General features: G+C 40.0%; 1 protein-coding gene and 1 pseudogene across 1 annotated transcript; both read left to right on the top strand.

The window, feature by feature from the left end:
- Positions 1–1,725: 1,725 nt before the first annotated feature.
- LOC117927998 lies at positions 1,726–5,688 on the top strand (annotated as a pseudogene).
- Positions 5,689–8,612: 2,924 nt separating this feature from the next.
- LOC117927937 (G-type lectin S-receptor-like serine/threonine-protein kinase LECRK3) lies at positions 8,613–11,515 on the top strand. The gene has a single exon (XM_034847669.1). It carries the CDS (start codon positions 9,208–9,210, stop codon positions 11,248–11,250), a length of 2,043 nt encoding a protein of 680 aa, XP_034703560.1. The 5' UTR covers positions 8,613–9,207; the 3' UTR covers positions 11,251–11,515.
- The last annotated feature ends 715 nt before the right edge of the window (positions 11,516–12,230 follow it).

Here is a 12,230-nt window from a genome sequence, read left to right as displayed (position 1 = left end):
AGTTTAATTATATATATCTTTAGTGCATAATATATAACAAGGGTGACTTTGTCTGGATGGTAAGTGGTTTTGGTTTGAGGTTCAAATCCCCTCAGCCACAAAGGATTTTTTCATGCACTGTAGCGCGTTTGATCGTCGTTGACCTACGTTGACCATGTGATATATCGAGAAAAATAGGTGATTTATCGCCAAAGTCGCCGATATATCGCGAGATATCGCCGATTTTTGGGGATTTCTCGTGAAATTTTGCCAGATTGATATTTCTTCATGAAATATCGTATCGATACCCTCTGATACACGATATATCGCCGACATATTACGATATTTTCCTCCTTGCTCTTACTTGATAGAATAATAGAAATCTACTTGATAGAATAATAGAAATCCTTTTATGTCGTGATTATAAAATGTCGAATAAAATGAATTATGATTAAAATTAATTAAAAACTTATATATTTTTAAATTATTTAATTTTATATGAAAAGTTAAAATAAGTGATATGAATATAAAGTAACATATAATAATAATTTTTTACTTCAAATTTATTTTTTATTTATTTTTATTTTTTCCTTTCTAACTTTTTTTATCCTTACATTTTCTAGAACCAAATATAATGATAAAGGAAAATGCCACATCATCACATGGTACCAGCGGAGGTTTTAACATTTGAAATCGGCTTTCTTAAATAAAAAAAGAGCGATCATAACGTACCCTTGTGGAAAACGTTGCCAAACAATATGTAAGCGAGATAATGGATTCAGTAGCTTTCCATTGACGTAGTCTTCAAATCTGCTCGTGGGTTCTCTGCAATCAACTGGCTTTTCTCTCTAACAATGTGGCTTGTCCTCTTCTTGGCCAGGGCTGCCTCTTGCCTCTCTTTGTTCTACCATTTCTTGCTGTTGCTGAAACCAAGTACAATGTTAGTTTGGGGTCGTCTCTCCTGGCTTCTGGTGGCTCTTCTTTCATGGAAATCACCCTCAGGGATTTTGTCTAGCATATGGTTAGCAGGGAGAGCAGTCCATCTGCAAGTAATGGGGTTCACAGGGCCAGGTGATATGGAAAGCTGAGTCTGGTGTTAATGGGGTTGCTTATGCTGAAGGTAACTACTCAAAAAGGGTGGTTTCAGCTCCTTATGCTGCCTGATGAAAATGTTGTGCTTGACACCTTCAACCTGGAAATAGAAGCAATTCTGGTGAACGGGTGATTTTTGATCAGTCTGGTCGCCTCTATGTTGTTGTTCAGTGAAATTGAAGGAGTGTTAACCTTAAGTCAGGAAGTGCAGATTCAACCAGAGATTGCTACTAACGGGCAGCACTGGATTTTGATGGGGTTTTCAGAATATGTACTCGCCCCAAGCTCCAGAGCAATGGAAGCTGGGTTCAGTCATGGTACGTCTCAAAGGACATTTGCTCTGAGATTCAGGGAGATTTGGGGGGTGGTAGCTGTGGCTTTTAACAGCTATTGCATACCTGACTCAAATGGAAGACCAACTTTCGAATGGGAGGGTGGACAGGAGTGTATCCGTGGGAAGACTTCCATTGAAGTGCCAAAACATGGCAATTCTTCAGGCGAGCTTCCTCTTCAGATTACAAAAAGGGAGAAGAAAGATCAAGGAACTCTGATAAGTGTGGAGTCAATTCTTTAAGTTAGCTCGGCATTTCTCAACTTCCTACTTGCAGCTGTAATTTCTCTGCTTAGATCACATCCAAGCCAAAAGAGACATGAACATCAAGCATTTTGGAAATAAACATACACTCTTTCACTACTGAAAAACTCAAACAAGCTATGATGGTTCGGAGAAAAACTTGGAAGGGGTGCCTTTGGCATTGTATATAAAGGAGGGTCGTCGTCATCATCCAGTTCAGAAACTTAAGTGGCAGTGAAGAAGTTAGACAAGTTGGTGCCAGAAGGCGAGAGGGAATTCAAAAAGAAGCAAGTACAATAGCAATGACCCATCACAAGAATTCATTGTGATTGACTGGATTCTGTGATGAAGGGCCACACAAGCTTTTGCTCTCTGAGCTCATGTGCAATGGCACATTGGGTAGCTTCCTCTTTGGAAGTTTGGTGCCCGACTGGAAAATAAGAACCCAGTTGGAATTTGAGATTGCAAGAGGCCTAATGTACTTGCACAATGGGTGTAGCCCAACATCATCCACTGTGATATCAAGCCCCAAAATGTACTCCTGGATGATTCATTCAGAGTAAGGATGTCAAAACTTGGATTGGCAAAGCTTCTGATGGGCTTTCAACCATCAGAGGGACCATAGGATATGTTGGATCAGATTGTTTCGGGAACAAGCCAACTACAGCAAAAGCAGTTGTTTATAGTTATGGGATCATGTTATATGAGGAGGCCAGAGAGGTTAATGTAAGGTATCAATTTGGTGCATCCAAGAAGACCCTTCTTTAAGGCCTTCCGTGAGAAATGTCACACAGATGCATTAAGGCCTCGCCTTGATGTTTCTTTGCTTCCGTGTCCTTTGCCCTTTAGTTCAGCCTATTGAAACTGCCCTCTGTTTCTGTTGCAAATACCATGTCATTGCTTCCATTTCTGTACTTTTCAACATTCATCAACTAATATTCTACTTTTCTAACGTATGCTATTCGTTTTTGTTTCCTAGTAGAGAGCTATATGAACACCAAGGTCTGTTAACTTTGGATTACAGCTCAAACTCTGATAGCAAATGGGGAAAAGTAGGTGTTAACATAGTCAAAAAGATAAGTCCCATCAGATGACATAGTAAAAAATGACAACCATTTTCTCAATAATTCAATAGTGTTTTGGTATGAGAATTAAATTCTACCAAAACATAGAATCATTGCCCAAAACAGATGCCAACTTGACTTCTAGTCAACTGGGATCACTCAAACAAAAAGAAGTGGATGGCTTTGTAAACTAATGATTCTGTGTTCTTGTTTGCTGTCGAAATTGTATACTGATGATCTGACCAAGATAAAAGCTTTCCCACTTGTTCAGATTATTATATGTTATGATCTGTAACTCTAATTCTATGCCAATGGCTTTTCCCATACTACATGCTAGGCTCTTGTTACTCTTTGTTCTACCATCTTGGCCTTTGGTATTTTCTCAAGCTAATCGTGAAATTCATTTGGGTTCATCCCTTATTGCCTCTGATAACTCTTCCTCATGGAGATCGCCTTCTGGTGAATTCGCCTTTGGATTTTACCAACTTGGCAATCAAAACCTTTTCTTGCTTGCCATCTGGTTTGACAAAATACCAGAGAAAACATTAGCTTGGTATGCAAATGGAGATAATCCGGCACCAGAAGGATCAAAAGTTGAACTCACCTCTGATGGTCAGCTCATACTAAATGATCCAAAAGGGGATGAGATCTGAAGACCCCAGACCACTCTCAACGGGGTCACTCATGCATACATGCTCGATGCTGGCAACTTTGCTCTTGTAAATGGGGATCAAAATTCTACTCATGTATGGGAGAGCTTCAAGAATCCTGCGGACACCGTCTTGCCAACTCAAGTGCTGGAATTGGTGGCACAGTGTCTTCTCGCCAAGCTGAAAGCAACTACTCAAAGGGGAGGTTCCAGCTCCGTTTGCTGCCTAATGGAAATCTTGTACTTAACACCTTCGACCTGCAAACAAATACTGCATATGATGCTTATTATTGGAGCAACACCTATGATGCTGCAAATAGGAGCAATTCTGGTGAACGGGTGATTTTTGATGAGTCAGGCCGCCTCTATGTTGTTCTACAAAGCGGAGAAAATGTTATCCTCAAGTCAGGAAGTTCAGAATCAACTGGGGGTTATTACTACCGAGCAACACTGGATTTTGATGGGGTTTTCAGAATATATACTCGGTCCAAGCTCCAGAACAACGGAAGCTGGGTTCAGTCCTGGCATGTTCCAAAGACATTTGCTCTGAGATTCGGGGTGAGTTGGGTGGTGGGAGTTGTGGCTTTAACAGCTACTGCGTATATGACAAAAATGGAAGGCCCACTTGTGAGTGCCTTCCTGGGTTTTTCCCTGTTGATCCAGATAATAAACTAGATGGCTGCAAGCATAACCTGACACAAAAATGTGAAGCAGGAGGTTCAAATCCAGAGGATTTATACCAAAAGCGTGAGGTGTCGAACTTATTTTGGCCTTATTCTGCAAACTTTGAAAAGAAGGATTCCTTAAATGAAGATGTCCGCTGGAAGTCATGCTTATATGACTGCAACTGTGTAGTGGCTGTCCATAACGAAGGCACCTGCTGGAAGAAGAAAATGCCACTTTCGAATGGAAGGGCGAATTGGAGTATCCATGGGAAGACTATGATCAAAGTGCCAAAGTATGACGCTTCTTCTGGTATGCCTCCTTTTCAGGATCCAATCAGGGGGAAGAAGAAAGATCAAGGAACCTTGATTCTGGTGGGGTCAATTCTTCTAGGTAGCTCTGTATTTCTGAACTTCCTACTTGCAGCATTAATTTCTCTGGTTAGATCTTCTTCAAGCCAAAAGAGACATAAACTCATAAGATCATCAAGTATTTTGGAAACAAACATACGCTCTTTCACTTATGAAGAACTCAAACAAGCCACGGATGGGTTCAGAGAAGAACTTGGAAGAGGTGCTTTTGGCACTGTGTATAAAGGAGTCTTGTCATCATCAAGTTCGGAAACTCAAGTAGCAGTTAAGAAGTTAGACAAGTTAGGGCAGGAGGGTGAGAGAGAATTCAAATCCGAAGTGAGGACAATAGCAATGACCCATCATAAGAACTTAGTGAGGTTGATTGGACTCTGTGATGAAGGGCCAGACAAGCTTTTGGTCTATGAGTTAATGTGCAATGGCACATTGGCTAGCTTCCTTTTTGGAAGTTCAATGCCTGACTGGAAAATGAGAACCCAGATGGCATTTGGGATTGCAAGAGGGCTCATGTACTTACACGAGGAGTGTAGCACACAGATCATCCACTGTGACATCAAGCCCCAAAATGTCCTACTGGATGATTCATTTACAGCAAGGATTTCAGATTTTGGATTGGCAAAGCTTTTGATGACTGATCAAACTCGGACACTGACAGCCATCAGAGGGACAAAAGGGTACGTCGCACCAGAGTGGTTCAGGAACAAGCCAATCACAGCAAAAGTAGATGTTTATAGTTATGGGGTCATGTTACTGGAGATCATTAGTTGTAGGAAGTGCATTGATTTCCAAACAGAAAATGAAGAGGAAACGATCCTCATTGATTGGGCTTATGATTGCTATAGAGGTCACAGATTGGATAAGCTAGTGGAGAATGATGATGATGCGAGAAACGACATGAGGAGGCTGGAGAAGCTAGTAATGGTAGCAATTTGGTGCATTCAAGAGGACCCTTCCTAAGGCCCTCCATGAGAAATGTCACACAGATGCTTGAAGGAGTTGTTGAAGTTCCCATGCCCCCATGCCCTTTCCCCTCTAAGTCAATCTGCTGAAACAACAAAACCACTCACCATATATAGTTCTTTCCTTTATTCTCTCTTTGAAGTTCTGTTCTAGAATTAGATGCTCATGCTTGTTTTAGAGACTGTTTTTCAGAAGTTCAAGTTCGCCCATGTAATTTCTAGCTCTAAGCTCCAACAAGCTCAGGTTTAATCTCAAGGGTCTTAGAATTTTCATGATTATTTATGTTTGTATTTGTTTCTTTTCTGCTTTTAGCAGTGATATTAATGAAATGTTCTGATTTGGGTGGAACCTTTATATCAAACTCTGTAATGAAATTTTCTATTTTTGAAATGACATTTTTCTTGGTACATCCCTCTGCTCTTTGTTTTAACCTTTTTGAATGTGTGTTAGCTGCTCAGTGTTGCATTTTTGGGTTATCAATTTTCTGTTCTCTTACATTAGGCATACATAGTAGCTAATCTTTAACACATTCATTTCTAAATTCAGACTAGCCAAGCTTCTGATGAGAGATCAAACTCAGACCCTTACAGCCGTCAGAGGGACCAAATGATACATCGCACTAGAATGGTTCAGGAGAAGCCAATTACAGCAAAAGTGGATGTTTATACATGGGGTTATGTTACTGGAGATCATCAGTTGCAATAAGAGTGTAGATTCACAACCCAGAAATGAAAAGGAAGCAATATTTATTGACAGGACTTATGATTTCTATGTACAGATTGGATAAGTCAGTGAAGAATGATGATGAAGCAAGAAATGACATGGGGATGCTGAAGAGGCTAGTGATGAGTGCCATTTGGTGCATCCAAGAAGACCTTCTTTAAGGCCCTCCACGGGAAATGTCATACTGATACTTGAAGAGTTGTCGAAGTTATTGTGCTCCCTTGCCTTTTCCCCCTTTAGTTCAACCTTCTGAAACTACACATCCTTAAAAACTCTTCTTTGCTGTCTTGGAAGTTATATATATCATGAAATTCAGTTGAAAATATATGCTTGTTCTAAGAGAGTTTTCTTTTTTCCAATGGGTGCATTTTCTAGAAATCAAAGTTCTGTTCACTCACATGGGTGATGGATATCACTATAATAGCATTGATCATGCTAGTTTAAGTGTTCAACTGCCTTCATTTCTATATGATGGTAATTTTTTTTTTTGTTAAGTGATAAACTCTGGTGATAGAAATGCTGTCTCTATTGCCCCATATTACCAAAGAAACTTAATTGTTGTAACAATTTCAACCCTATAATTCAATCAAATCTGTCTGTAACTCAAAAACTTTACCATGGTGACAACTGCAGACAATCATTTCTAATCAAATCCTTCTGCATTTGATTGGAAATTTTCTCTTCCCCATAATTATCAACTTTATATGGAAAACTTCTGTACAAGACAAGTTGCTTGAAGCCTCTCCAGATCTCCAAAAATTCAATGATTTTTAGAGTAATGATGGTGGATATGAAATCCTTTAAGGGAAATCACGTAGTTTTGGTTTTGTTGTATGCATCTTCTTTGCCCTTAGCTTTTCTTTTAGGCTTTTTTTCCCATGATTTTGGAATGATCATGAGTCTTTTAAGATTCAATGTTATCATCATTGCTGAATAATATTAGTTAATTGCCAAGTTTCAACTAAACTCCTTAATTATTGAATTGTATGCAGATCCATTGATTAATAAAAGTTGATATTCTTGTAGTGGCCCCCTAGTGCAGAATACATTTATAGTTGCAAGGTCAAAATCTAACATTTTGAGATAATTCTACTAACCTTTGTTCTGCCCAGAATTTTATTCAAATTTTGATCCCTAGTCAATATTGTCTCTTGCAAGCATTAAGATAGTACTTACACCACTCCTTACTTTTCTTTATTCTCTCTTGAAAGTTCTGCTATAGAACACAGACGCTTATTCTTGTTACACATACTATTTTTCAGAATTTCCAGTTCTCAATGTATTTGCTGCCTTTAAGCTCCTAGGAGCTCAGGTTTAATCTTAAGTATTAGAATTTTCATGATTATTTATGTTCTTATTTGTTTCTTGTCTGCTTTTGGCTGTGACATCGATCTAATTGATTCAAGCTCTGTTCTGCATTTTCCAATTTGTGAAATGGCATTTTTCTTCTTACATCAGCGGAGCCTGGACCATAACTATGAGATTAGGCACAGAAATGGGATCAAATGTTGTGATGGAAGGCCAATGTTGATTGGATTTTCTTAGTTGATGTTTCTGTGCCTCCTTGTACTTTCCCCTTTGGTTCAGACTATTGAAACTGCCCTCTGTTTCAATTGCAAATTCTGTGTCCTTGTTTCCATTTCTGTGCTTTTCAACATTCAATAACCAGTACGCTACTCGTTTTTGTTTCCCACCCGAGAGCTACATGACAACCAAAGTCTGTGAACTTGGATTTGAGCTCAAACTCTGATAGCAAATGGCCTCCCAGTTGGAAATGAGGAAAAGTATGTGTACATTAATAAACAGCAACCATTTTCTTAATCATTCAACTGTGTTAAGTATATACCCACTTCATGAATTTAACATATCAGAGTCTGATACCAATTTGGTGGGAAAACAAAATAACAACAGTCCACAAGGTATAAACAACTCACCACCCAAATCACCAACACAAAGGAATACAGAAAACACCACCCTAAGGAAAACAATAAGGGATATAGAGTTGAGAACACTCACCACTCAAAGAACTAATTCCAGGAATTAACTCTTAAGAGATACAAAGTTTAAAAAGAAAACCAAAATCTGGAATTCTATTGGTAAAATCACAATAAATTGCTGAAGCCTTCAAAGTTATGGCCTTGTATAGGGTCATGCCATGAGACAATAAAGCACCTCACTTTGGAAACTAGACAAAAAATGCATAAAAGTAAAAAAATTGGGTAACCTAGAAAGGAAAGATTGAAATTAGATGCCAATTTTTCTTCAAAACGCGTTGAATATCACCCTCTGAACCAGCTGGACAATTCGCTCCAGATCCAATGATTCAAAATGCATGTGATAGTTAAGACAATAAGCTTTCCGTTGACTTATGGTTGACATACTAATTCAGCACCTTTTGTTCCCAGTAAATTCTCAAAGTTGCCCTTAGTTTCAGAAATCCTGCTCATGCTACTAGAGTAAGAATTTTTAACTCTTTCAGTTTATTTTCAGAATCTGTGTTGGGACACTCCCGTGTCAGAGTCATTGCCCAAGACAGACGCCAACTTGACTTCTAAGTAAACTGATATCAATTCATTCAAACAGATGTGGATGACTTTGAATTGTAATGATTCTGTGTTCTTGTTAGCTATGAAAACTGTGTACTGATGATCTGACCAACACAAAATCTTTCCCACTTGTGCAGATTGTTATATGTTTTACACCAATTTCTGCCTAGCGGTTTTGATCAGTCACCCGAATTCTTTGCCAATGGCTTTTCCTATGCTTCACCATGCCGTGCTCTTGTTACTCTTTGTTCTCCCATCTTGGCCTTCGGTATTTTCTCAAGCTAATCCTGAAATTCGTTTGGGTTCATCCCTTATGGCCTCTGATAACTCTTCCTCATGGAGATAGCCTTCTGGTGAATTCGCCTTTGGATTTTACCAACTTGGCAATCAAAACCTTTTCTTGCTTGCCATCTGGTTTGACAAAATACCAGAGAAAACATTAGCTTGGTATGCAAATGGAGATAATCCGGCACCAGAAGGATCAAAAGTTGAACTCACCTCTGATGGTCAGCTCATACTAAATGATCCAAAAGGAGATGAGATCTGGAGACCCCAGACCACTCTCAACGGGGTCACTCATGCATACATGCTCGATGCTGGCAATTTTGCTCTTGTGAATGGGGATCAAAATTCTACTCATGTATGGGAGAGCTTCAAGAATCCTGCGGACACCGTCTTGCCAACTCAAGTGCTGGAAATTGGTGGCACAGTGTCTTCTCGCCAAGCTGAAAGCAACTACTCAAAGGGGAGGTTCCAGCTCCGTTTGCTGCCTGATGGAAATCTTGTACTTAACACCTTTGACCTGCAAACAAATACTGCATATGATGCTTATTATTGGAGCAAAACCTATGATGCTGCAAATAGGAGCAATTCTGGTGAACGGGTGATTTTTGATGAGTTAGGCCACCTCTATGTCGTTCTACAAAGCGGAGATAATGTTACCCTCAAGTCAGGAAGCGCAGAATCAACCGGAGGTTATTACTACCGAGCAACACTGGATTTTGATGGGGTTTTTAGAATATATACTCGGCCCAAGCTCCAGAGCAATGGAAGCTGGGTTCCGTTCTGGTATGTCCCAAAAGACATTTGCTCCGAGATTGGGGGCGATTTGGGCGGTGGGAGTTGTGGCTTTAACAGTTACTGCGTACCTGACTCAAGTGGAAGGCCTGCTTGTGAGTGCCTTCCGGGGTTTTTCCCTGCTGATCCACATAATAAACTCAATGGCTGCAAGCATAACCTAACACAAAAATGTGAAGCAGGAGGTTCAAATATGGAGGATTTATACCAAAAGCGTGAGGTGTCGAACTTATTTTGGCCTTCTTCTGCAAACTTTGAAAAGAAGGAGTCCCTAAGTGAAGAACTCTGCTGGACATCCTGCTTATATGACTGCAATTGTGTGGTGGCTGTCCATAAAGAAGGCACCTGCTGGAAGAAGAAAATGCCACTTTCAAATGGAAGGGTGGATTGGAGTACTCGTGGGAAGACTCTTGTTAAAGTTCCAAGGTATGACGTTTTTTCAGGTGAGCCCCCTTTTCGGCATCCAATCAGGGAGAAGAAGAAAGAACAAGGAACCTTTATTCTGGTGGGGTCAATTCTTCTAGGTAGCTCTGCATTTCTCAACTTCCTACTTGTGGCAGCAATTTCTCTGGTTAGATCTTACCCAAGCCAAAAGAGACGTGAACTTACAAGGGCATCCAGTATTTTGGAAACAAATATACGCTCTTTTACTTACGAAGAACTCAAGCAAGCTGCAGATGGGTTCAGAGAAGAACTTGGAAGAGGAGCTTTTGGCACTGTTTATAAAGGAGTGTTGTCATCATCAAGTTCAGGAAGTCAAGTAGCTGTTAAGAAGTTAGACAAGTTAGTCCAAGAGGGTGAGAGGGAATTCAAAACAGAAGTGAGGACAATAGCAATGACCCATCACAAGAATTTAGTAAGATTGATTGGATTTTGTGATGAAGGGCCACACAAGCTTTTGGTCTATGAGTTCATGTGCAATGGCACATTGGCTAGCTTCCTCTTTGGAAGTTCGGCTCCGGACTGGAAAATAAGAACCCAGATGGCATTTGGGGTTGCACGAGGGCTCATGTACTTGCACGAGGAGTGTAGCACACAGATCATCCACTGTGACATCAAGCCCCAAAATGTCCTCTTGGATGATTCGTTCACAGCAAGGATTTCAGATTTTGGATTGGCAAAGCTTCTGATGAGTGATCAAACTCGGACACTTACAGCCATTAGAGGGACCAAAGGTTATGTCGCACCAGAATGGTTCAGGAGCAAGCCAATTACAGCAAAAGTGGACGTTTATAGTTATGGAGTCATGTTACTAGAGATCATTAGTTGCAAGAAGTGCATTGATTTCCAAACAGAAAATGAAGAGGAAGCCATCCTCACTGATTGGGCTTATGATTGCTATAGAGGTCACAGATTGGATAAGCTAGTGGAGAATGATGATGATGCTAGAAACGACATGAGGAGGCTGGAGAAGCTAGTGATGGTAGCAATTTGGTGCATTCAAGAGGACCCTTCTCTAAGGCCTTCCATGAGAAATGTCACACAGATGCTTGAAGGAGTTGTTGAAGTTCCCATGCCCCCATGTCCTTTCCCCTCTACTTCAATCCGCTGAAACTACAAAACCACTCACCATCAACATAGTACTTTCCTTTATTCTCTCGTGGAAGCTCTGTTCTAGAATTCAGATACTCATGCTTGTTCTAGATACCGTTTTTCAGAATTTCAAGTTCACCCATGTAATTTCTAGCTTTAAGCTCCAAGAAGATTAGGTTCAATTATAAGGGTGTTTGAATTTTTATGATTATTTATGTTTGTATTTGTTTCTTTTCTGCTTTTAGCAGTGACATTGATGAAAAATTCTGAGTTGGGTGCAACCTCGTGAAATGGCGCTTTTCTTGTTACATCCCTCTGCTCTTTGGTCTAAACTTTTTTTTTTAACCTTTTTTAATGTGTTAGCTGCTCAGAGATGCTTTTTTCGGTTATCAATTTCCTGTTCTCCTACATTAAGCATACCTAGTAGTTAATCTTTAACAAATTCATTTCTGACTTTGGACCAGCAAAGCTTCTGATGAGAGATCAAACTCGGACCCCTAGAACCCCTAGAACCGTCAGAGGGACCAAATGATATATCGTACCAGAATGGTTCAGGAACAAGCCAGGCGTGGGGTTATGTTGCTGGAGATCATCAGTTGCAGGCAGGGCGTAGATTCACAAACCAAAAATGAAGAGGAAGCAATGCTTATTGACTGGGCTTATGATTGCTATAGAGGGTACAGATCGGATAAGCTAGTGAAGAATGATGATGAAGCAAGAAATGAGACGGGGATGCTGGAAAGGTTAGTGATGGGTGCCATTTGGTGCATCCAAGAGGGCCCTTCTTTAAGGCCCTCCATGGGAAATGTCATACTGATACTTGAAGGAGTTGTTGAAGTGACTGTGCTTCCTTGCCCTTTGCCCTTCTTTAGTTCAACCTTCTGAAACTACACATCTTAAAACAGTATGCACCTACTCTTCTTTGTTGTCTTGGAAGTTCTATATATATCATGAAATTCAGTTGAAAACATATGCTTGTTCTAAGAGAGTTTTCTTTTT

This window comes from Vitis riparia, chromosome 13 (assembly GCF_004353265.1).
Source record: "Vitis riparia cultivar Riparia Gloire de Montpellier isolate 1030 chromosome 13, EGFV_Vit.rip_1.0, whole genome shotgun sequence".
Classification (NCBI taxonomy): domain Eukaryota; kingdom Viridiplantae; phylum Streptophyta; class Magnoliopsida; order Vitales; family Vitaceae; genus Vitis; species Vitis riparia.
Note: the sequence above shows the minus strand (reverse complement) of the source record. Positions and strands in the feature narration are given on the sequence as shown.

Coding starts and splice junctions, on each gene's coding strand:
- LOC117927937 (XM_034847669.1), top strand. CDS start 9,208: ATGCTCGATGCTGGCAATTTTGCTCTTGTGAATGGGGATCAAAATTCT.